The 27,792-nt window shown below is 39.6% G+C and overlaps 1 protein-coding gene across 1 annotated transcript in view; it reads left to right on the forward strand.

Moving 5' to 3' along the window:
- The first annotated feature begins 431 nt into the window (after nucleotides 1-431).
- pkn1a (protein kinase N1a) overlaps nucleotides 432-27,792 on the forward strand; it is an 88,302-nt gene continuing 60,941 nt past the window's right edge. The window contains exon 1 of the mRNA XM_062027045.1: nucleotides 432-1,070. Coding sequence (XP_061883029.1) covers nucleotides 1,050-1,070 — 21 coding nt within the window. The 5' untranslated portion in view covers nucleotides 432-1,049. The remainder of the gene's footprint in view (nucleotides 1,071-27,792) is intronic.

Here is a 27,792-nt window from a genome sequence, read left to right on the forward strand (position 1 = left end):
AATATTAAAGATTTAAAGATTTAAAGAACGATACATTCATTAAAAAAGTACATTACTGATGCATATGATTTCCAGGCTTTTGCGGGCCATATAAAATGAAGTGGTGGGCCAGATCTGGCCCCCCGGCCTTGAGTTTGACACCTGGGATTTAAAATGAAAGAACATTTGAATTGACACTCAATATAGCCAAATAGTGACAGGTAGAACAAGAAAACGTTTGTTTACACGCGCAATTCAGACAACTTAACCTACAAATTAAAATAATTAGCGCTCACTCTTATGTTTTATTATTCAACCGTTGGTTGACATCGCGCGTTACGGTTGACCTGACAACCGCACGCCATGTGACGCATACTGCCTGCGCGGTGACGAACACACGCGCACGCGCGCTACTGCGTTTCCTTACAAGTTTTGTACAGCGAGCGTTTATTCTGAAAATCTTAAGACGGCAAAAAAACAAACCCCGGCGTGTTTTAACGGCCGCGCGCACGCTCGTTCACGCACTGACAGGCGGCGTCCCGCGTGTCACGTGACACGGGGACGAGCCAGCGCCAGGCGTGTTGGCGGTTCACGGATGTTACTGATACCGGCGCTAGCGAGCACACGCACACGGAGCAAGCAAGCTGCCGCCTTTCTTTCGCATTTTACGGTGAATAACCGCCCGTGGATGTGACTTTTTTTTCTCAGCGGCAGGACGAGACTGGAGGCGCCGCTGAGGAGGGGGCTTTCTTTTTTCTTCTTTTTTCTTTTAAACCGGTGATCGCTTCATTGTTACGGCTGCCATTGTGGTGCGGTTCGGATGATTGAACGGGAGACCGAGCAAACACGTTTTACGGCTGCTTTTTTAAACACAACTTGAGAGGACGAGGGTGGGTCCACCCCAAAGCAGGATTACCTCTCTACCGCCTTTTGTGTCAACAGGCTGTTTCGGTCAAAGTTGAGACAACATCCATCTTTGTGTGCTATTGTTTCGGAGGGGGTGACGGCCCGTTGACGAGGGGGACAAACCCCTACATGAGCACAGGTTGTCCGGTTATTCGAACACGGCGATGGCCAACGACTCAATACAAGTAAGTTCATGAATGCTGGGTTTAATTTGTCTTTTTCCTTTGCTTCAAACAATTTTGTTTGGTGATCAAACACATCTGAGTCTAAAAACCTCCAATGCTACGTACCCCATATTTTAATGTTATCACCCTGTATAATGTGAAGTGAAGTGAATTATATTTATGTAGCGCTTTTCTCTAGTGACTCAGAGCGCTTTACATTGTGAAACCTAATATCTAAGTTACATTTTTAAACCAGTGTGGCTGGCACTGGGAGCAGGTGGGTAAAGTGTCTTGCCCAATGACACAACGGCAATGACTAAGATGGCAAAAGCGGGGATCGAACCTGAAACCCTTAAGTTGCTGGCACGGCCACTCTACCAACTGAGCTATACCGCTATAAATGCTATAAATTGTTGGATCTGAACCGAGGATGTCGTTGTGGCTTGTGCAGCCCTTTGAGACACTTGTGATTTAGGGCTACATAAATAAACATCGATTGATTGATTGATTGATTGATTGATTGATTGTTTTTTTAGGGAGAACTGACCTATACACTTTAATGTATCATCTCTGTACTGTTCTGTCACGACTGTATTTCAAAATTGGACATTTCTGAACTAGGTCCAGGAAATGGTCAGTAGAACGCCACACTGCAATCTGATGTCGTACAACGGGGATCGAACCTGTAACCCTTAAGTTGCTGGCACGGCCACTCTACCAACTGAGCTATACCGCTATAAATGCTATAAATTGTTGGATCTGAACCGAGGATGTCGTTGTGGCTTGTGCAGCCCTTTGAGACACTTGTGATTTAGGGCTATATAAATAAACATTGATTGATTGATAGTTTTTAAGGGAGAACTGACCTATACACTTTAATGTATCATCTCTGTACTGTTCTGTCACGACTGTATTTCAAAATTGGACATTTCCGAACTAGGTCCAGGAAATGGTCAGTAGAACGCCACACTGCAATCTGATGTCGTACAACTGTTTTTGAACCTGTAACCCTTAAGTTGCTGGCACGGCCACTCTACCAACTGCGCTATACCGCTATAAATGCTATAAATTGTTGGATCTGAACCGAGGCTGTCGTTGTGGCTTGTTCAGCCCTTTGAGACACTTGTGATTTAGGGCTATATAAATAAACATTGATTGATTGATTGTTTTTTCAGGGAGAACTGACCTATACACTTTAATGTATCATCTCTGTACTGTTCTATCACGACTGTATTTCAAAATTGGACATTTCCGAACTAGGTCCAGGAAAAGGTCAATAGAACGCCACACTGCAATCTGATGTCGTACAACAGGGGTGTCAAACTCATTTTAGATCGGGGGACACGTGGAGAAAAATCTACACCCAAGTGGGCGGGTAAAATCCCGGCACGATAACTTAAAAATAAAGACAACTTCAGATTGTTTTCTTTGTTTGAAAATAGAACAAGCACATTCTGAAAATTTACAAATCATAATGTTGTTGGTTTTTTTACACATACTGTACATGTTGTTATGTTGCGGTTAATAGTGTTCTATCTTTATTTGTCGTTATTTATATTTTCTGAATAAATTATGTGATAATGTTCATCAGTCAACTCATTGGTGTTAATTTTCAATCTATCAAGATAAAAAAATTATATTAAAATCAAATTACAGTATGTTAATTATATACTTTGATAATTTTCCTCGACTGATGTACTAACTATGTTTATTTTGTACATATGTAGCATCATCTACAAATATACAAATAATTGCTATTGCGACATGCAGTGGACACATTTAGAACAGCAGTTTCTTTCATTCAAAAATTTCATATTAATTTTTATACTTGGCAAACTCATCCCGCGTGCCGGATAAAACCTGTTCGCAGGCTTGATCCGGCCCTCGGCCGTATGTTTGAAACCACTGTCATACAACATAAACAAATTAAGGCTGTATGAACAATATTTGTCTGTGTTTATAGTTTTTTTTTTTCTAGATATCGACATTTACCAAATAGAAATTGGTGTCCAGGTTAGTTTTTTTTGTCAGGATTATTTATTCATAAACAAAGCAAATCTTATTAAAGGGGCCGGGCCCTATTACACAAAACTAACTTTTGTAACCTATTGCTATCTGCTGTTGTGTACCGGTATTTGGAATCTGCATAAGTCCCGAAAATGTGAAATCAAATCGTCGTGGCATTGCGTGGATACAGTATTTAGAAAACAATCTCGCCTTCCTTCATACTTCCTAGAACCAAGCAATTTGGAATTTGTAAAACCTGTGATGTTTTTTGCACCGATGACATATGGTAGAGATTGACTCAAAGTGCTTTGCACGCTTCCGCCATTGTAGGCCGACGATGTAGTCAATAAGCTCCTTTTTGTCCGCTATCCTCTTGTTGTGGGGCAGACTGGCTAGTAAAGGCACATGCATCCTCTGTTGTTGCCATTTTTAATACAAAGTAGCGTATTGTTTGGACTTATATCTGTCAGTAGATTTGCTACGTAAACGGTAAAAAGCGGCTTAAAAACGGTCTGTAAAACTTAGGTAGTGTATGTAAAATGTTGACCAAAGAACCACCATAACATCCTTTGTAGACCACAAAGAAGTTTTTAAATGTAAAATATATGTATATTACCTCTTTATGATTGTATGTACAATATTTGTCTGTATTTATAGTTATAGATATTGTCTTTCAACGAATAGAAATCAGTGTCCAGATTAGATGATTTTGTCAGGATTAACTATCCATAAACAAAGCAGCTGTTGTTAGCCATGTTCTTTAATTATGTTTGGCCAAAATGCTCAATTAAGCTGGAAGTTGGTCATTTGTCACTTGTTCATCTATTTTATGGATTTTAAAAATGACCATAAAGATTAGGTTAGTTGTTTGGAGAATCTAATTAACTAGTTAGATACAAAGGAGCTACGTGTTTATTACGACCCTTTGTCTTATTTTTTAAGGCTGTCAAAATTAAAGAGTTAACTCACGTGATTAATCATAAAAAATTAATCGCATTAATCATCTGCGCTCTTGGATTTATTATGCAATTTATTTTGGCCGTACTCTATCTTTTACCTTAACCGCTGTGCGGTTAGTGATCAGATCAATACATAAGTACGCTTCAGTCACTACTCGTGTTACAAAAGAGGTCAGTTAGAATAATACATAATGTTGGATATATTCAAACTCTTTATTTATTGAATCAAAAATATTGAAATTCGACGATATAGTGAATTTGCAGTTAAAATTATGCACAAAGCAAACTATAACCTGTTACCCAAGAATGTACAACAATTCTTATCAACAAAAGAGAACTACAACCTCAGAGAAAAATGTAACTTAAAACATTTGTATGCTCGTACAACACTTAAAACCTTAAGTATATCAGTATGTAGAATTGAATTATGCAAAGTACCAATATGATCCAGTTAAAGACGCTTTTCAAGCTCAAAGTGTTTACAAAGTACAAAGAAGAAGAATCCATCCATCCATTTTCTACCGCTTGTCCCTTTTGGGATGTTAAATATTTTCTATTTCTTGATAATTTAACTGTATGAAATACAACTTACTTCACTATTTATTATTATAATTTTTTATTTTATTTGAATATTTATAGAGTATAACGTGAACAAATTGAGAACAGGAACTAAACAAAAGTGTTAGCAACTGCTGTGTAATGGAAAAGGGGCAGGATTTAATCAACTCTGCTTCTTCCTACTCATTTTCGAACATGTTGAAACGAGAAACTGGAAATTGTGATGTATCATGTTGTAATTGTATGCATGTTTGAAAAAAACTCAAACCATAAACCATACATTTTGTGCAAATAAATGACATGTATTCGAGTAAAATGTTTAAAAATGCCCTGGATGAAATTCTGACAATAAAATTAGATTTGTGTACAAATATTAGGGTCTTTTCTTAAGGTTATTTCAATTATGCAATTGAGTAATCACCTGTGAATAATCACGATTAATCCAAATTCCAAAATATGATTAATCCGATTTAAAAATGTGATCATTTGACAGCCTTTCTTTATATCTATCCACACTGTCTAGGAAGTTTTTTTGTAGGGACCTTTGGTGGCTCTAATACAATGTCCTGTACATTTATGACCAATTAAGTATTTGTAACCAGAAGAACCCACCAGTTTATTAAGGTCGTCAGCCATTTTTGCCTGGAACGCTATGAGGCGAGAGGCTTTGTCAACTCCATGTAGGACATTTCTGACTTTCCTGCAGTCTTCAACCTACCAATCACTCTATTAGTTTATGAGGTATTAGTGTTTTTAGGAGATTTGGTGGCTCTAGTACATTGCCCAGAGGAACCACTAGGCACGCAATATAATTGTAAATTGATAGTTTGTCTCCCCTTAATAATTTAGTATTGGACATTTGTGTTTTTCATGGTTTGACACAGACCTGGAGTACATACAGTTCAGTCACCTTTATCTTAATGCTGTTTTTGCTACAATGTGGGTCCCTTGGATGGGTGTTGTATTTCATTGAATTGTTTTGTGTGGTGATGCTGGGCAGGCACACTAGCGGTGTTTGTTATTGGACAACACAAGTTACATGACTATTCCCACTTGCCATTTAATGACTAGAGTCAACTTTTCGGCATTTTACTTGGAATAGTATCATGCTTTGGCATAAGCGGACACGAGTAAGTCCTCTTGACATTTATATTTATCTGCCTGACAACAAGGTTCACTATGCCGAATTTTGGTAGGTCTGCATTTGGAAATTCCTTTGAGCTTTGCTCTGCGACACAATGACATTTTAGAAACACAAGTGCCATTTAGGACGTTTCACTATGGGATTGCAACCAGTAATTAAATGTCCTTACAAGTATTGCAATGCTGACTATGCACAGCCTTGCTACCTTGTCTGTTGGTTATGCAACTTTGCGTTGTTGATGCAATACGGGGAAGTTGTATGTCATTCTACTGAGGAGATGTCGGCAGTGAAACAGAATAAACACAGGAGCGGAACTTTTCCAGTTAATGACTAAAGAATACAGTTGGTCTGTTAACCTTGAAATAAAACAGGACAAGTCACTACTTCTCTGAGATTCCAAGAGGATGTGTTTTCATTGTCATTTTGTTGCAGGACAGGGTTATACAAAATCTAAATAAGGTATCGATCTAAAAACTTTTGTCATGTATGAATCAAAAATAAATCCGTATGCCACAGGTGGATATCAATTTATGTGTACAATTTTTAAATTGGGGTTTTTAGGTTGTTAGGCCATGATGAAGGTCGTCGTGAGACAGGTTAGTTTTACCCTACTGATGATGTGTTGTTGCAATAAGTTTTACGATGTGTTATGATAGCGTTATGTGTTGTTGCAATAGTAATCTTCGCTATGAATCGCTATGAACGCTTGCCTTCTTGTTTATGATGGTTTGGGTGGAACCATGCCCTCAAGAGATCTAAAGGTTCCATGAATTATACATTTTAATCTCCTTGTTGATCACTGGGATGCTCACATTTGTTCATTATTAGCTGCTTTTAAAGTCACAAGCTATTGTTGACCATCACATTTGTGGGATTCATCAGTTCATGGTTGACCAAGTCATGCACGACTTTACGTCAGAAAGGTTATTCTGTATGAGCTCAAGAGGGCTTTATTTGCTTTTATTTGCATCAGGAACTCATGAGCTGAGCATGTGTAGTGTGTGGGTAGTAAAATGAGACAGTCTGAGTTTAATTAACATGCTGACGTGCTTGGCTGTTATCAAACTGCTTTTAAAAGCTTTGTGTCGTACGACTTTTCAACATGAAACACTAGCTTTGACGCTGTAGAGTCTCAAGGACACAAGGATACAATTGTTCCATTACATTTGGTCCGTAGATATCAATCAGTGTTTGAAAAATGTGCCAAAAATATACACTTCATCTTATTGGTCGAGGGATCTGTTTGGTACTAATGTCAGTCATGCACTGAATTAGTCTGATTTCTCAAATAGTTTGGCTCTAAAGAAGCATCCTACGACCCATGGAAACATTAATCAGATCATGTTTGGCTTTTGAGAAACCGGACTAACACACCTAGATTATGTGACTTAATTATGTGATGCCGAAATGGGACCCTTCATAATGCACATGCGCCAATCTCAACGCTCGGGATATAGCCCGTAAGAAGATACCATTCAAAAAAAACTTGGGCAACAATTGTAATAAAGAGGAGAGTGTTTATTTGCTTAACAAATTAAAAGAACGGAACATTTTAAAGTACATGGTTTCTGCACAGCGGTTAAAGACTCGGAACATTAGTTTACCCAAACACAACCTGTCATAGTTTTTTCACATGACTGTATTTCTGCCATCTTCAGTACACCAGAATTTCCAGGGGTTAGGGTTAAATAATTGAAAATGATCACCGAAATCGAATGGTTTCTTCGCAAAATATTTAAATCTTTAAAAATATTTTTTGACCATGCTCATTCACAGACATAATCTCTAGTCTTGTGCTTGGTGGGGTTATGGGAAAAAGGCCACATTTAAAACATACTTAAAAAAATGTCCATGTGCATTACAGTACATAAAAACAAAATAAACATTCAGATCTGGTTGCTATTAAGTAAATACAATGCAGAAACAGTGTGAGAAATCTCTTCATTAGTCAAAACACTGTTGTTAGGCATAAGGTGTACAATTTATTACTTGGATGTCTGGTTGAAAACCCTCTCTAACTACAGTGTTCCCATGGCATATTGTTATTTATTTGCCCCACAGGAAGGCACTATTAAACACCCCCCAGTAGAAGCTCCACTGCGTCACACTTCCTCATAAATGTTAGATAGAGACTAGAGCACCGACGAGAATGGAACCTAGTGCATTATGTTGATGGATGTTTTGTCTTGTATGTTGTGTTTTTGCATGATTTATGTTCACACTGATCTAGAATCCCCCAGGGAATGCACCACAGTATTCCTTACAAGGGAATGTCATGACATATGTCGACTGATATGCACACAGTTGTCTTTTTCCCTTCATCGCTCCCCTCCAGGCATGCGTTCACAGTCCAAAACCGGGCATTCAGAGACCGTGGCTTACCTGAGGACACACTGTGAGATGATACTCTCATTCATTATCATGTCAGACATCTAGTCAAACAGGACTGTGCACTGCCTACTATGTGATGTCATTTCCCAAGCACGTTGTTTCCTATAGTTAGAAGCACATGAGAGCTTCCTCATATCAGCTCTTCTGGCTCACTGCATGCTTTGTTTTGCCTAGCTGTCAAATTATTTGTTATGTGTGTGGGAAACAGTTAGCTACATGCATATTTAAAAAAAAAAAAAAAAGGCTAAAATCTTGCAATAGCTTTTAAATGAGTAAGAAAACATTTTTAAGATCAATTTCTTTGATTAGCATGGCGATTAAGACTCTGAATCTCAATGCGTGATACATAGCTCACAATAATGATATCTCAATATGGTGATACAGTGATTATAAATATATTGCTCTTAATAATCTACAATACAGAGTTGTGTTTAAACGGGTGAAAAAGAATACACCTTCCTTATTCAGTTTTGTCCCATCCTCACTTCAAAAGCCAAAGTGAGTCCACACTATTGATTTAATAGAGTCCGCCATATTAGCACCATTGTATTTTTTCTTCTTCCGTGACTTCGTACCACTCGGATGTGAAAGCCCTAACTCTTCCGGTCTACATTACACACCCCCCCTACCACAAACCCCCCACACATCAACCCCCGCCCCCTCCGTGCGTCGGTTGAGGAGGGCGGGGTTTGGTGGTAGAGGGGGTGTATAATGTAGACCGGAAGAGTTAGGGCAGCATGGGATTCTGGGTATTTGTTTTGTTGTGTTTATGTTGTGTTACAGTGCGGATGTTCTCCAGAAATGTGTTTGTCATTCTTTTTTGGTGTGGGTTCACAGTGTGGCGCATATTTGTAACGTAACAGTGTTAAAGTTGTTTTATACGGCTACCGTCAGTGTAAGCTGTGTGGCTGTTGACCATGTATGCCTTGCTGTCACTTACGTGTGCAAGCAGAAGCTGCATTCTACATGTGGCCGAGCAGGTACGCTGTTAGAGCAGGCTGTAGAGGGCGCTAAAAGCAGTGCCATCACGCCCTGAAATTCGGGAGTCTCCCGGAAAAATTGGCAGAGTTGGCAAGTATGATGCTATCAAGCGCCATTCATGTAAAACTTGCGGGACGCACTAACATTAAATTTAAATATTAAGGTGCGGACTGGGGCGTGTGTCTGAGACCCCTGGTTAAAACATAGCACAAAGCAAAAAAAGCTTTGTATGCAGTGTTATTTCATTTTAAATTTTCAAAAGAGTTTTTTGGCTCCCATTGTTTTCTTTAATTTGTGAAACTTGTCAAAATGGCTCTTTGAGTAGTAAAGGTTGCCGACCCCTGACCTAGGACAATCGGAGCAATTTTCCATATATTTCTAGTTTAAAAGTGCAGTTCCTTGTGAGGCTCATGTGGCCTCGGGCCCCGAGGATGGAGGGTAGAGTGTCCAAAGGGCATGATGCTGATGCCGACGGCGCTCTGCAGTACAATGGCATGTATTGTCTGACAGCCGCAACCTAGATCATATTCAGTTCACTGCAAGTTCATTTCCCACATCCTAGGGTGAGGAGCTTGGCGACCACACCCTCACCAGCCAGCCAACCAAACCTGGCGCCCCAACAACCCCCGCTTCTGTCCTGTTGTGTTCGACTGTTGATGTTTGGAAGCGTAAACATCTTCTTACTCTCGTTAACTTGTTTTATTGCATTATTGTTAGCACAAGCTTTGTGAAAAAACATCTCGTAATTCATGTGACCTCACAGAAATGTTTTCCCGCATTCCAGGCTCAAACTGACCCCCTCCTATTCCCATTTTCTCTACTATACCTTTTCATAACATGTAGGCAGAAGATGTACAGCAACAAATAAACTTATGTATTGACTCATCCCTAACGCGAACAATCACTGCTATTGCTTCGTGGCCCATGCCAATGAAGGTGTGTCCATATACATTTAGTGCCGTTAAACATCATTCACTTCTCCTATTTGCCTTCTCACGATGGGCCTGGCTGGACTTGTCAACACCAGCAGTCTTGCACCCTGACATGCTTTGACCCTTGACCTTTTCTCATTATAGCAGTGCCCTTGGCCACATGCATCGATCCCAGCGTCATTGCTGCCGTGCTATTTAAACGTTAACTTTCTCTCGGCCAGAAATCTGGATAAATGGTCAGTTTTACAGAGTTTGTGACTTGTCTTGGAGACAATGATCAGTGTTTTTTTTACTGTCCCTTTACTTGCCTTGTTTATCCTCTTGCTCACATTGTGGTTATTTTCCCCACAGCAGGGGCCTGACTGGTAAACCGCTCTTGAACAAAACAATAGGCCACCTTAACAGGCTTTCCTAGAGCTGACTCAGCAACCTGAATACTGTGACGCTAACACAAGGGCATGATCATTATGTTGGAAAACAGCTGTGTACTGAAAGAAAGCTGAGGCATTAAATTCATTTCAATAAACCTTTTTTAGTAACAGTTGTGGATTGAAGAGACTAATGCTTGTGAAAAACAGGATTTTACAACTCCTAGCCATTATAACTAGATTTGTAATAAATGTACAGTAGATCTATCCATCCATTCAATCTAAGATGGTAATGCACCAAATTTTCAGCTGAAAGTCTTTTATCAGAGATAAAACACTGCCATTGTTTGGAGTGAAGGCAACATGCGGTGTGGATGTACCTCAATCTATCCGAGAAATATCCGGGTACAGAGATCTGCACAATGCGCGATGTGAAAATATGAAGAAGAGGATCTTTTGTGAAGACATTGTCTAAGTCTGTTTTAATCACCTGAAATCCAAACATCCCGATAGCCATTCTGATTACGTGAACAACAGTGCACAGAAAAGGAAAGTACCCCCAGAGTTTTTGAGACTTTTATTAGTAGATTGCACAGTACAGTACGTATTCTGTACAATTGACCACTAAATGGTAACACCCGAATAAGTTTTTCAACTTGTTTAAGTCGGGGTCCACGTTAATCAATTCATGGTATAAATATATACTATCAGCATAATACAGTCATCACACAAGTTAATCATCATCAGAGTATATACATTTAATTATTTACATTATTTACAATCCGGGGGGTGGGATGTGGAGGGTGTTGGGGCGGGGGGGTTAGGTTTGGTTGATATCAGCACTTCAGTCATCAACAATAATATCATCTGAGAAATGGGCATTGAAACAGTGTAGGTCTGACTTCGTAGGATATGTACAGCGAGCAGTGAACGGCGCTTCATTATTTGGCCTGTATAATATTCTATCCATCCATTTTCTACCGCTTGTCCCTTTCGGGGTTGCGGGGGGTGCTGGAGCCTATCTCAGCTGCATTCGGGTGGAAGGCGGGGTACACCCTGGACAAGTCGCCACCTCATCGCAGGGCCAACACAGATAGACAGACAACAGTCACACTCACATTCACACACTAGGGCCAATTTAGTGTTGCCAATCAACCTATCCCCAGGTGCATGTCTTTGGAAGTAGGAGGAAGCCGGAGTACCCGGACGGAACCCACGCAGTCACGGGGAGAACATGCAAACTCCAGACAGAAAGACCCCGAGCCCGGGGAGCCCGGCCGGGGTTGACTTTTCTGCAGCTAGCGTGGGATTGGTTCCCTCCCAAAAGGAAGAATAAATATTTCCTTCTCAAAGTTTGGCATGACACATGTGAAATGAATAAGAAAAGTATCAGAGATGGTGGATTGCTTAAGCAGAGATACAGAAAGTCATTAATAACATTCATCCGCCACCTGTTTCTGTGTCTGCACTTAAATGCACCGCTGAGACAAGAGCAAACAACTCTCCATTCCAGCTGATGGTTGTCTTTAGCCATTATCCAATAAGAGAAACTGGAAAGTCTAGGCCTGTTGACATAAACAAAGTAGTGTCTGTGCTGTACAGGAAAGTCCTGCTGCAAACAGATGAGGATAATAAGGAAATAAGGAAATCACACATGTCTTTTAAGGATTTTACACTTGGCATTGAGCTACTTCATATGCAGTAGGCTACAACCTTTTCTGAGCTGTAGTTTACAGAGGCGTCTTTCCAATGGCTGGTCATGGGTGCTAAGTAATCCACCATGTTTCCCTAATGTTATCGTACCCACTCCCTGTTTCTCTCCCCCTCGTTCTCCTTCCTTCTTTCCAAACTACAGCTGTTGCCTCCCTCCCCTGCCTTTCAGGCTCCCCCCTTGTTTTCCCATCTGGGTTGAACCTCAAGAGCTATCCTCTGCTGGGGAATAATTAGAAGTGAAAGACTTGTTGGTTTTACAAACAACACTTGCAGGATAAATATGGCTACCTTATTAAATAGTTTTAACACAGTAATTGAAGATTGCATTATAGTCATGTAAAACTGCATTTCATCATAAAAAGACTTTCTTCATGTCATGTCATCAGTTCTGCTACTTTTTAAAAGATATATGGATTGATTGATTGATTGAAACTTTTATTAGTAGATTGCACAGTTCAGTACATATTCTGTACAATTGACCACTAAATGGTAACACCCAAATAAGTTTTTCAACTTGTTTAAGTCGGGGTCCACGTAAAGGAAAGACTTTTACAGCATGTTGAGTGTCTTTATTTGCGGTATGCATGTTTGTGTCTAAGGGTGTGACTTCTACGATATAATTGGGCTGCAGAGGTTGAGGAAAAGTCCCCACAAACAGTCCCTCGTGTCAACATTGTGTGCAGATCAAGTTTCAGTGAGAGCAAGAAGTTTTGCCCAGAGCAAACACAATTTGTTGGGAATGACAACAAATGATGGCATTGTGGTTGATAGGGCTGGGTATCATGGTTAATTTCCCAAATTCAATTTCGAGCTTTCAAGCTTTTACTGTGAAGGCTGCAAGTGTGCGCTTGGTTTTTCTGGCACGCTTGATGACAGTGCTGCGTGCAGGGAGATGAACATGGGAAAAAATAAATATCCTCTTGAGTATGACTGCCGTGCTTTCTTCAGCGTTATTCTTATAAGGCTCAGTTACCAATATCCATCCATCCATTTTCTACCGCTTGTCCCTTTTGGGGTCGCGGGGGGTGCTGGAGCCTATCTCAGCTGCATTCGGGCGGAAGTCGGGGTACACCCAATATATATAATAAGCCAGATATTTTTGTTGCATGATTGCAACGTGGTGTGGTTAACTTTGAGCACTTAAACGCGTCACTTGAAGCCGGTGAGTGTGGGTGTACTCTAGGGCTGGGCGATATGGCCTTTTATTAATATCTCGATATTTTTAGGCCATGTCACGATACACGATATATATCTCGATATTTTGCCTTAGCCTTGAATTAACACTTAATTCATATAATCGCAGCAGTATGATGATTCTATGTGTCTATATTAAAACATTCTTGTTCATACTTCATTAATATATGCTCATTTTAAACTTTCATGCAGAGAGGGAAATCACAACTAAGTCAATTTACCAAAATTGTATTTATTAAACAGTTATTAAGCAGTGGCACAAACATTTATGTCATTTCAAAACAGAAAGTGCAAGATTGTCAGAGACATGTTAAAACAAGTTATTAGTGCACTTGTGTGCATGATGTCACTAAGATGACATCAAAACAACACTAAATTAAAGTGCACTTTTTGTACAGAACGCCACTACAATTGTTAAAAACAGATAAAGTGCACTTTTGTGCATGATGTCACACAAGATATTTCAATAACTATCAAATAAAAATGAGCTGCATAATAGGAAATCAAATAGTGTATGTCCTTCCCTACACTACCGTTCAAAAGTTTGGGGTCACCCAAACAATTTTGTGGAATAGCCTTCATTTCTAAGAACAAGAATAGACTGTCGAGTTTCAGATGAAAGTTCTCTTTTTCTGGCCATTTTGAGCGTTTAATTGACCCCACAAATGTGATGCTCCAGAAACTCAATCTGCTCAAAGGAAGGTCAGTTTTGTAGCTTCTGTAACGAGCTAAACTGTTTTCAGATGTGTGAACATGATTGCACAAGGGTTTTCTAATCATCAATTAGCCTTCTGAGCCAATGAGCAAACACATTGTACCATTAGAACACTGGAGTGATAGTTGCTGGAAATGGGCCTCTATACACCTATGTAGATATTGCACCAAAAACCAGACATTTGCAGCCAGAATAGTCATTTACCACATTAGCAATGTATAGAATGTATTTCTTTAAAGTTAAGACTAATTTAAAGTTATCTTCATTGAAAAGTACAGTGCTTTTCCTGCAAAAATAAGGACATTTCAATGTGACCCCAAACTTTTGAACGGTAGTGTATGTGGTAGGTTACTACGGACGTTATATCCTTCTGTTGTTGACTATTTCTTTCATACGGTGTTGATCTGGAAATGGTTGCTTGGGCATTTTGTTGGTGTGGCACCGGCCGGAGATGTTGACATGTGGCGTTTCAAGCACTCTTCATTCTCTAGCGGGTGACTTTTCAAATGATGGTACACATTAGCAGTGCTGCTACTTTTTGTAGCAACGCTTTTGCCGCATAATTGTTCAACATATTCCCGCTTGAAGCCAAACCACTGCCAGACGATGGACCCCGTGCTGTTTTTCTTGGGAATGAATTCTTCCTTCATTTGTTACCAGATTCGCACCTCTCTCTCGTATTACCACTCGCACCGCACCGCTGGCACAACAGCTAATGTTACCATGCCGCTACCTCTCTGCTGGGCGAGGGCGTGTGACGTTGCACGCGTGACAGTATGTGACGTATGTAAGAAGGTGCGCTTGTTTTACCTCTCTGTGAGAAGCAGAGACAAGAAAGAGTGAGAAACGCCTGCAGTGTAATGCCCGCAGCTAAAAGCAACTGTGTGAGAACGTATACTCGAATATCACGATATAGTCATTTTCTATATCGCACAGAGACAAACCCGCGATATATCGAGTATATGCGATATATCGAGTATATTCGATATATCGCCCAGCCCTAGTGTACTCTTTACCAACAAACTTTGCAATGGCTTCTATTGTATCTTCAAAGCATGCATAGAATTGGGTGATAATGCTTGTAAGTCCCTCACTTTATTTTGTTTTGCCCTTGACTGCTTGTTGTTGGCAGCTGCTTGGGGGGATGTGAGAGGCAATAACGTATATCTTGACACATGCAAATAAATAATTAAAGATTTACTTGAGAGGGGCGTGAACAAATCTCCTAGAAAAACGTAACTGTGAGCGAGTTCTAAACAGCCCCTTTATTGCAGCGCTTCTTAAATAGTGTGGCAGGGAAAGGGGCGTGAGAGGCAGTACCGTAACAGTATCTTTAGTGTTAGTAAAGAACTATTTTGACGCATACAGATACAAAAATAAACATTAATTGGGGAGAGGCATTGCAATAATAACAGAAAATTACAATTTCAATAGGGTCCTTTCGTCCCATTGCAAAAGGACTCCCTTTGGGATTCCTTTTGAAAAGGTCCTGTGCGGACCCTAATAATTTAGAACCACTGGCATAGTGTGACGCTGCTGTGTCAGCTTCCGTTTCATGCACAAGACGACCAGGGGGCAGTGGAGGGTGGGTAATCGATAATATGCGTTGTGAATTGATATTGCAAAATTTTTAAGATAACTATCAATTATCCACCAAATTGTTTATATGTGTGTCCTTTTCGTTGGGAGTTGTAGTACCATATCATACCATATCATTTAGAGTTGTTTTGTTTTTTGGAAAACTGATACAAATGAAAGTGGAAAATTATCTAAAATTATATTTCCTGTCATAAAATGGTAGTCGGTCGATTCTGACTGAAAATACTAATAACACAGGGCGGTTGTAGCGTCAATGCTTTTATTGTTTCTTCGGCAGGACCAAAAGCCACACTGCCAATTACTGTCTTGGCATGCTTATTGCAGTCTTGTTTTTGTGGGTATTTGTAAAGCAAACCAAAACAACCCCCTACAAAAAGTTTATTATCAATTCTTTTTTTTTTTTTTTTTTATACTTTTTGATTAAATGTACTTTTAACAGTTATTTTTGACATATGAAACAAAGTTCTGTGTTAGGGTCTTCTAATGCCATCTTGCAGTGTAAAAAAAAAAAAAACAGCATGATGTAAGAAAAACATAACACGCGTTTGACACAATTTCTTTAGTTCTGTCATAATTGAACCTCTTCCACTCACAATGTTCACCATTCATATCGTGACGCCATGCTGCTCATGCGCCTGTTGTGACAAACATAGCCGAGGGTAAAGAGGAGTGGTGTTGTTTCCTGGTGTGATACCTGGAAGGGGCTGGGGCTGTCATGGAAACTGCTGGCAGCAGGATGAGCTCATATTTTTTCTGCCGATTTATAAAGACTTGACTACACACCACACCTGCTTATTTACGACCATCAAAGTTGTTTGCATCCTCCTCCTAATAAAAAGGAGAATGTAGCATTTTCACCTGGCAATCATTGACATCATATTGGCATAGCATATATATATTTTTCATACACCATTGTTGATTTTTAATTCCCACTACAGTGGACGGTGTGGCTTGGTTGGTAGAGCGGCCGTACCAACAACCGGAGGGTACCTGGTTCGATCCCCGGCTTCCGCCATCCTAGTCACAGCCGTTGTGTCCTTGAGCAAGACACTTCACCCTTTCTCCTGATGTGGCGTGTGTGAATGGGTGAATGTGGAATTAGTGTCAAAGCGCTTTGAGTACCTTGAAGGTAGAAAATTGCTATACAAGTATAACCTATTTACCATTCACAGTAGCTTCTATATCACTTTTACTCCTTACTAATGAAAGTGCAGTAAATGTTTTTCCTTATTTTAATATTGTTATGCTGCAAAGATCCTCCCTCAGGGGACAATTAACCAAACATAAGCTGTCAAGTTCTATTTGGCTTATAATGGGCTGAACTGCGTTTTACCTCCCTATTTAATTAAACTGCCACTTCCATTACACTGTCAGTCAGGCTCACATCACTTCATAACACTAAATAGTTTATACAACCGGAATCATCCCATCAAATCATCAACTCGAAAACTGTAATATACGTTGATTTAGATCCAATGTTCTTCTGCGTCAAACAGCCAGTCGTCGTTTATCTTTATCCCTCTTCGCGTTGCTCCTGGAAATTAGACCTTTCAAAATGATCATCTATTGTAGGTCAGGATGCTTTTAGCAGAATTAATGTTTATGGGATTAAACTGATATGATGTAACATGTTAATCTTTATACGAAAGCATCAGCATGTTTTGGTTTTGCCATTTTGGGCCTTGCAAATGTGGAAGGAGACACACCTGTTACTGGCTCAATGTACACACCGTGTTAGTTGGTGAGCTGAACATGGTCCTGTACTGACAAGTCCTGTAAAAACACACAAACACACCTGCTGCTCTGCTGCTGACACACCTAAGACGAGCTGTCAGAGACAACACACAAAAACACACACACACACACATGCTGAAAAGAAACCTTGAAGATGTTCTCGCCTAAAACAGGATTATAATAAATCCTTTACAATAGCAATAATACTCAGATTTGATAGACACTGTCAAAGAGTTGTATTTGTATTTTGACACGAAAGCTTGAAACTATGCATGTGTTGGCAGTGTACTATAAATGAGAGGTAGGAAGTTGTTTTAACTTAATAGAATACATGCATGACTGGTCCTTCAAGAGGAACATGTCTCATTGAAAAAGGTTACCAGGTAATTTATGTTTAATTATTACATAACACAAGCAACACACTCTTGTATGTCCTTTGCATCTACAGTGGACCCTCAATTGATTAACTTAAAAGGTTACCAGGTAATTTATGTTTAATTATTACATAACACAAGCAACACACTCTGTATGTCCTTTGCATCTACAGTGGAACCTCAATTTATTAACTTAACTGGCTCTTAAACCGAAAAGTTTGTATATTGAAGCAGATATCCCTATAAGAAACAATGTACACATGAATAATCGGTTCCAGCCTCAATAGAGGTCCCTATTGCAGTACAAAAGCACAGTTTGAAGACACTATAATGTGTATGCATATTGTACGTGTCTCATGTCTCAAACCAACATAACAAGGGGGTAATGGCTCAACTCAAGTCTTTTTTAGCCAAACAACAGAACAACAACAGCAAGCTGTCAATGTGTGCTCCAACGTCTCTTTGGTGTGATCCAAAACGTGAACAACCATGTTGCTACAATAAAAAACAAAAAAAGGGAAATACATTTGACCTTGTGTTGGTGAATATTTGTGGTAATTTTTGGAACACTCTGGGATCACCTTGCAGTCACCGCTAGCGTTAGCACAAACTAGCAGTGTGAGGGGATCCTTCATCAGCTTGTGTCCCGGTAGTGGCGTATTACCTTCTTCTTCATTGTAATATAGGTCCGCTGTGGACGGCGTGGCGAAGTTGGTAGAGTGGCCGTGCCAGCAATCGGAGGGTTGCTGGTTACTGGGGTTCAATCCCCACCTTCTACCATCCTAGTCACATCCGTTGTGTCCTTGGGCAAGACACTTCACCCTTGCTCCTGATGGGTGCTGGTAGCGCCTTGCATGGCAGCTCCCTCCATCAGTGTGTGAATGTGTGTGTGAATGGGTGAATGTGGAAATACTGTCAAAGCGCTTGGAGTACCTTGAAGGTAGAAAAGCGCTATACAAGTTTAACCCATTTATCATTTATCATTTATCTTTTTCCAAAAATGTCCAGTCTAATTACAATTAAAGTCTTGCTGGCTGCTGCGGAGGAAAGCCTACTTTGCTGATAAAATCCTCGAAATGAAGGTGCCACAACCCGTAGGCTAACTAGCTAAAATGCTAGCTCAAAGCGGTTGCCTAGAAACTGAAGCTATACAGCGAGACTGTGAGAATTTAGATACATTTGAAGCGTTGACACAAACACACAAAGTGATCTTCAAGACAGGCTGACAAAGCTCTGACCGGCGCAAGGTACGTAGGTAACAACACTAACGCCAAATCAGCAATACAGTACTCCTCGCAAATAGTATTTTTAAGTCCACAGCGAATCCCTCCTTCTTTCCAGGCTGGTTTGTTGGCAATTTTGAAAGCATATTGAGTAAAAACATAGACACAACTTGGTAAATGGTGTGAAAAGAAACACATTGAAGCACTTGAGAAGTGACTGTGACAACCGAGTAATGACTCTGTAAACAGGATTTGACGTAGGAGGCCCTGCCTCTTCCAAATTGGCACGCCTGTGTGTACAGGAAGTGATGTCATCAAAATGGCAGCGCCCTATGGCTTCTTGCGGCATGCTAACTGATGAATGAATGAAGCGTTCAATGCCGAGACATGGTTCGCAGACAGAGGCATATTTGGTAAACGTTCCTACAGTGTCCCCTCTGGCTGACACTGTATGTTTAATCCCCCGGCTGACAAGCGGCTAGCAGCTATGCGTTTCCATAGACAGTGTGGAGTCGCTCCCCTAAACTAATAATAATAATCACCTACATTGCGTCAAATAACTGCATTTCTTAATATCTTAAGTGTCATTATCAAGTCTCTTTTTTTACTAAAGGATGAAGCTAAACATGTTACACACAAGAGAGCAAACCAAAAGTTGACATCCTAATAGCTAAGCTATCTTGAAATAACCCCAAGAAATAAGTGCTTAATAGAGTTTAGGAAGTGTAGATGGAAGCACGTTACAACAAAAAGTAAGCAGCTATTATCAGGAAATTAACAAGTAGATTAGCAAGAGTGTGGAGAAAGTAAAATATAAAAACAACTGTTGGTGTGTCAACATTGTCACAATCAGTAGACAACATGTAAGGAGAGAACAGATCCATTCCATAAATTGGTGGTGTTGATACCAAAGGTAGTATCAGTATATGATTGATAATAGAGTGATTAAATCTTTTTTTTTTCCTCAAAATATTTTTTGTTTCGTTTTTGTTTACACACTCGAAATATTTACCTGGACACAGGAGGACTTTGAGGGCCAAAACCAAAAGATTTTAAAGAGTAGTAGATAGTAACGGTAGTTTTTGCTTTTTTTTAGTTGTTGTGTACTATTGGCTTTGCCCAAAAAACATGAATAAAAGAGAATAAGGAACTAGTTTAAATAGCACTAACCATAAATAAATTGTAAAATTTACAAATAACACATGTGATCTGTATTTGTATCAGATGATCTCACTCATGTAAATCAGTACCGGAATCGGCATCATAAAACCTAATGGGAACATTTCTAATCTTGATGCATTTCTAGTATCTCCTGTTATAAGACTTGTTCCTCGGTCTTTCTCCTTCCCACTCTCTCCCTAGCCATCACGCGCTCTCCCGCTTTCCTGCACATTGAGCTTTCGTGACTTGCTGTCAGGCCGCAGCATGTCTGCAGGCAAGAGGCCATAACGGAGGTTTTTTTCAGGACAATGCTGGGATTGTGAATGAATTGCGAGATGCACTGGGATTGGGAAAAAAAAGCCCCATATTGTGTAACGTAAAAGCTGCAAATCTTACACAGTATAGGAAGTTGATTTCATGTGTAGCCTTGAAAGGTCTTTTTTTATAAGCTCTGTCTGGTCCGCCCCTCCCTCCTGTTTTGTCTGTATGGCCGAGCCCGCCAGCGTCCTCTCATGTGGCCTTTTATTCGTCACTGGTCTCTGGCGCTGTGGGCTTGACATCCTCCCTTCCTTCGTCTTCCAACCATGTCTCCTCTCCATTCTCTTTCTGTTTATCCCTCCCTCCACCTGTCTTTTCTCCCAGGCTGGAGTGTCCACGTCCTTCACTCCCTCCCGCTCACACGGTTGCTCTTTTGTTTGTCTCATGGGGAGGGGCGGCGTCTCTCTTCTTTTCTCCTCCCCGCCTTTTCCTTGCTCAGCGTGCAGTAACTCTGTTATGATAAAATACACGTTTTTATTGCAATATTAGAGGGAGATGGATATGGCTGATGTTTTTCTAAATGTGTTTTGGTGGCATATTATGTGTTTATTGTTGCTCCGCATTACATGAGTATGAGGAGAAGCTGTTATAGTAAGTCTATTAAGAATGTAACAATAAACAGTAATAATAACTGCGGTAAAACTCCCGACGGTTAGTATTACCTGTTTAAATTAAAATGATCGGAAAAGGGCATGAGCAGACTCTTTTTCCTGAGGAAGCTTAGGTCCTTTAATGTGTGCAGCAAGCTGTTGGAGATCTTTTTTCAGTCTGTTGTGGCCAGTGCCCTGTACTTTGTAGTGGTTTGTTGGGGGAGCAGCACCAGCAAAAGGGACTTAAACCGGATTGACAAACTGATCCGGAAAGCCGGCCAAACTATTGGCACGCAATTGAAGGCGTTTGTGTCAGTGAGGGACAGGAGGACACTGGACAAACTGTAAGCCAAGATCATCAAAATTATAACAAATAAAGGCAGGACATATCTCACTTTGCATGTAATAAGTTAATATCACATGTTACTAAATATTACATTCTTGTGTATTTTAGTTTGCACATGATTTATTTTGTTAAATTCTACAGAAGAATATTAATTTCTTATATTTTTTTTTTTCAAAAAATGATTATTTTTCAATGCTACGTATGTGCCTTTTGAGACCTCACTTTAGGCTTTGTAAAGTCATGTTACCTCTAAACAAAGTTGATGCTAATCCTCCTTTTTCTCTCTTTTTTTTCCAAATAACAATCGCTAAGAGAACCATTAAGGAACCAAATTGTTAAAAAGAATCGAAAGTGGAATCGAAACGGGAAAAATCTTATAAATTCCCATAGTTAATTGTTTTTGATGATAAAACCTAATTTTATATTGCAATTTAAAAATTAGCTGAATATGATGACTGCTGTCCAGTTATTTTACCTTGTTTCATTACCACATCTTGAGTATCATTTGCAGGTATGACACCAAGTTGCAATTGCAAGTCCCAGACGTTAGAGGGCAGTGGTGTATCATTTATGGTGTGTTGGTCACTCCAGACGTTGCACTTGTACTAATTACGCACCAGCTGTTGGACTGTAACATGGATCTTAGTTTTAGTTTTATTGAACACATTTGAAGGGGATAAAATTAAAAAGTTAAAATCGCTAATGCTAATCATAACGCTAAAATACAGTCTGTACTGTCTTAGCACAGAGTGATCGATCTATACTCAAAATAATAAAACACGGACGGAGATGTTTTTTAACAATTTTATTAAAATAAACAGATGTGTTTACAACAGGTGGTGAACTTGCTTGATGTCATACAAACCATAAATGAAGCCAAGTGAATACTCAAACTTGCCTTTAGCAATTAAAAGTTATCAGTCTTTATCAATATATTTTTAACTTTTACAAATTAAAATAGAAGATAAAAATATTCAAACACTTAAATTAAAACTTTTACTCATAAAAAAACAGAACAATATTTAATGTTTCTTTTGCCAATAAAGTATCTTGTGTCAATTCATTTGAGTTATTTAAAAAAAAAAAATACAACTTGGTTAAAATATTTTAGTGTGTGTGATACTTTTTGAGCACATTCAACAATGCCAACAGTAATGACAGTGATCATTTTGCTCATAATAACCGTGATATTACATTTTCATATCGTTACATTTCTGAGGTCAATATTGTCCTCCATTTTTATTAGTTCCTGCAGTAGTATTGGCCAACCAAGTTTTTCCATGTACAGTATGTACTGTAGTGTAGCTGCATTGCTGCTCCTTAACTTTCCAGGACTCCCTCCCTCTCTTGTATGCTGCCATCTTACCTGTCGTCACAACTCAGGCGTCTCAGGAATGCCTGCAGATGTTTTCTTTCTATGACTCAGCCACACAAACACACACATTTGTTAGTCGCACTGCGCATCTCATGTGTTTAGACTAAAGGCGGGAGTCTCTTTTTGACCTTTAACCCCATTTCTGCTGCTTCCTTGCGCTTCATGATGAGAGCAGCACAAAGCGAAGCTGACATATCAGCGCTACACGGCTGCCGACCCGTTTCCAGTTCTTTAAGTTGATATATTATCTGAGCAGATAGCTCAGACCTGTCAGAACAATCTCCATGACACTTGGCCTTCCTTCTCACAAGACATTAAAACACGCACACTGCATATAAACTTCTTACACCGTATCAAAAAGTTTATTCTGATTTGCAAATAAATTTTTTTAAAAATGTCACCATCTGCAAATCATCCTTCACCATAAAACCTTATATTAATAACTACATCTTACCCAATTGTTGATTTAAATGTTTATTTTGGCTTCCAGGCCTGGTTAGACTTAATAGTTTCACTTCCTGATACAAATGTTTTTTGTACAGTGATGTAAAAGTGTGCACGGTAACATGGCTCATGCAACATACAGAATTTTAAAACGTTTAAAAATAATCCATGTTAAGCCAACGTGTGTTTACATACCAAGTTGGACTTGGAACTGCAGGATTCCTAAAATGGGGAACAGAAAATGATGTGGAACAAAAGCACAGGTCATGGCGCAAATGTTTTCACAAGACGGTGATTGGCAGCTGTCGTGTGACCACAGAACGAGAGTGAATTGGCCGCAATTTTGCCTTTTTACACCAACAGTTTAGGAACTTTAAGTTCTTGGAACCATAAGTTCCTGTAAACATGCGTGGTTTGTGTTTCTATCGCATTTCACAGTTCAGGGTAGTTTATAGAAATCAGGCTGACGACGTATGGAGGAGTATTTTCATATTAAGATTAAGATTAAAGATTAAAGTACCAATGATTGTCACACACACACTAGATGTGGCGAAATTTGTCCTCTGGTAACATGTAAACAAACGGACAATAATAAGTCATGTAGATTTTACTAAAGTTTGAGTAAATGAAAAACAAAGCAGTAACATACAAAATTATATGTTTTAAAAACAAAGTTTACAATTTTTTTCATAAAAAGTCAGGCTTTTGTCTAGTGTCCAACAGTCAGAAAGTCGTCCCTTCAGTGAATGATGAATTCATGAATGTCAGGCGAGTTCTTTTGATCCATTTCAGCTGGAAATGGCAATATATAAGTAATAAACGCAATTGTTTATCGTACGGTGATGACACAAAAACTTCAGGTTTAGCGTTAACCTATTAGCATTAGGTTCACTTGGGTTGAGGCTATTAACTACACAGACGGCGTGTCGCTGACTACTTTTACAGCATGTAACAAAGTAAATAGTGAATATTTGACGTGATTTATTTTGTTCCACTTGTTTACTGCCTCTATTTTACATTCATCCTCAAACAACTAAGTCTTGGGATCCCGATGAGCAGCTGCAGTCGCTTAGAAGTCTGGCGGAATACTTTATATTCCTTTTAATGAAGTCAGTCCACTTCTCGTAGCCTTGCGTACCAAAATTAAGTTTGTAACATTTCATAAAGATTAAAGATTAAGATTAAAGTACCAATGATTGTCACACACACACTAGATGTGGTGAAATTTGTCCTCTGCATTTGACCCATCCCCTTGGGGAGCAGTGGGCAGCAGCGGCGCCGCGCCCGGGAATCATTTTGGTGATTTAACCCCCAACTCCAACCCTTGATGCTGAGTGCCAAGCAGGGAGGGAAACGGGTCCCATTTTTTATAGTCTTTGGTATGACTCGGCTGGGATTTGAACATTTAACTGCATAGGTTACTCGTTTCATACACTACAGCTGAGTAAAAACACTGCAAGATTGTTCCACTAATCAGCGTTTTTCAGCACCCAGATGCCACACACAAGTTCCTTCAAGTTGAAAGTTCCTTTTGTTTTTCTGTTGTTGCAGTTGTCAAGTATGTTATAATAGAAATACAGTACCCAAGAAATAAGAAAAAAAACCAAGTTGTCCTCGCATATTGTAATAGCGGATTACATTTTGAATACAAGGCGTTCGACAGCACAGCTCGCCCCTTTAAAGTTCCTGTGGTACTTTATTTACTCGAGTAGTTTTTGGTAGAATCGCAAGGGGGCATTTGATTATCCGGGTAAATTGGAAAGTTCCTGCCAAAGTTCCTGAAGTGGAAAAAGGCCTATTGAACGCTTCAGATTTTTTGCTAAAGTATCACAATGAAATTCAAGCAGCCATATTGGGAGGCTTTGTTCACCGAGAGTCATTATTTACGATAGAGCTACACACAATATTCCCGACCTATTCAGTAGAAAATAACATTGCACTGGTTTTGATATGATGAAGAAATACTGTAAGTCATTAGATAAGAAGTACCTTCGTCGTCACAAAGGAAAAACAGCCGCAATTGGATCTAAGGATCCTGAGCAGATGGACTAGTCTGAATAGAGTAGAAATCACAACATCTTCCCTGATGTTTCATACATGGTGAATTATTTAATTTTTCAACCCAGCCCATTTTACAACTTGAAGGACTTTCAAAATGATAAGTGTCCGGCAACCTATGGCCGGTTTGTTTGTGGATGTGTTTGTGACGGTTGTGTTTATCTATGGACATTGTGTTGTCAAGGCTAGAGTCATGCATGCGCAGAAATGATCCGACCCAAGTTTGACACCATGCATAATTACGGGTAACCAATCTAAGGTCATCTCAGCAAACTGTGACTATGAGGCAGAATTGGGAGAATGTTGTTCTTATGTCGCTTCAGTTTTTTTCAATGTGGAGGCTATTCGAATGAGGGAAGTGAGTACAGTATCCATTTTCAATACAACTACTATCAAAGTTCTTTGACCAAGCACATCAAGGTAATGCAAAGTGGGTCTGTCATTTTTGTTAGATTCTAAGATTCTTTTTACTTAAAACATTTTTTTAATTATCTGAAATGAAATGATCCAAAGAAACACAAATTTCACTGTACTTTTCAGCGGCTTCTCTCTGTCCACAAATGTGCTTAATAATTCGATAAAAGCTAGTTTCATCTCCACGACCATGATTGTGGCAGTTGACAATGGCACACATTGTCGGCATTGTGAGTATCACTTGATGAATGATCAGCAACAATGAGCGCGTTTACAAATGAAGCCTACCAATATGGCCACCGGCAATGCATTGTGGGAAATCCGGAAAAATCCAACGCCCTCTATACTGTCGATAGATGTCTGGTCAGCACACAAAGCGTGTCTGGAACAGATAATCAATAATACTTAGCTTGATAAGCAGCAGGATATTCTATACATAAGGCAAGGCATTATTATGTCTGATCTGGCTGCAACCAATGCCGAAAAACTTAATGAATATTATAGCCATAATAAAACTGCTTTCACAATTTCACTGACACAAGTCCACAAAGCAGTGACATTCCCCCCAAAAATGGATTAACTCGCCGGAATATAAAGACAATATAACATACATCCATAAACGTGGATGCATATGCAAAAGTGCAATATATTTATCTGTACAGTAATCTATTTATTTATATCTGCACCTTATTGCTCTTTTATCCTGCACTGCCATGAGCTAATGCAACGAAATTTTGTTCTTATCTGTACTGTAAAGTTCAAATTTGAATAACAATAAAAGGAATTCTAATGTCTCTAAAGTCTAATTATTATCATGCAGGCTGATTTGCTTATCTTAACACATGATGTGATAATGCAAATGATTTCTTTTGGCGTTTGGTACTGTATGGGCCGGTACATAATTGTCTTGGTCATCTGGCCACAGCATGCGATGTAAGCATAATGGCATAGATCACATGATGCTAGCTTAGCACCTCTATTGTGTTGTCTGCAGATCAGCACAGTATCCCACAGAAGTGAGTCTCACATTTCAGCAACCATTTTGACTACAGTATACATGTAACTTCTCAAAAAGGATTACATATAAAAATGAAACTTGAATACACTTTAGAATAGTCAGTTTACCGCTATTATTGCTGTACAGATATACTCTCCTCCAACTTTATATTTAATAACAAAGCCAAAAAACAACAACGAACTGAACTGTCCTTTTTACAAAGCCGCCCCGCTTACTGACATCCAGACACACTGTCGCTAGCCCTTTGATGCACACATTGTTTGTAATCACAAAACTCCTTAACTTTAACAGCGATGTCGCTACAATGATTATGAATAAAAAAATTACCTGAACTTGTCGATTGGTCTTCACGGAGACAAGGTTCGTACACCAAAGCATAATTTTATTTGGTCGGTCGAAAATTTAAAGGTTCGTACAATGAGGGGTTCCGAAATTGAGGTTCCACTGCACTTGGCTATCCCACCTTTACAACCTTTGTCTCAGAGGTCCGTTTGGGCTCCATATAATGTTGGAAAACTATGCAAGCAAGTTTTCCAAGTGAGGTGATCATGCTATGCTTCTTCAGAATGTCACAGTAAAAGCGCCTGCAGCACTCATACATCCCCTATACTGGGGATCGGCAACCCCCGGCTCTCGAGTGCCGCCCTAGAAGCTCCTAGAAGCTATCCATACACATGGGTAAAACGGAATCCATCCTGTTTGGGTCCCACATCAACCTTAAGAAAGTCAATGACTTCACTATAAAAGTGGGTGACATTGTTATCACCAGGAAAGATGAGGTCACCTACCTAGGTTCCATTCTAGAGGCTAACCTTTCCTGTGATAAAATGGCAACCAAGGTAATCAAAAAGGTTAACCAACGAACGAGATTTCTCTACAGAATCTCCTCTCTGGTCAACAAAAGCACCTTGAGGATTCTGGCGGGAACTCTCGTTCAACCCTTTTTTGATTACGCATGCACCTCCTGGTACCCTAGCACCTCCAAAACCCTCAAATCTAAACTCCAAACATCCCAGAACAAGCTAGTCAGGTTACTTCTAGACCTCCACCCCAGATCCCACCTCACTCCTACCCACTTCTCCAAAGTGGGCTGGCTCAAGGTGGAGGACAGAGTTAAACAACTTGCA

Source organism: Entelurus aequoreus, linkage group LG18 (assembly GCF_033978785.1).
Source record: "Entelurus aequoreus isolate RoL-2023_Sb linkage group LG18, RoL_Eaeq_v1.1, whole genome shotgun sequence".
In the NCBI taxonomy this organism is placed as follows: domain Eukaryota; kingdom Metazoa; phylum Chordata; class Actinopteri; order Syngnathiformes; family Syngnathidae; genus Entelurus; species Entelurus aequoreus.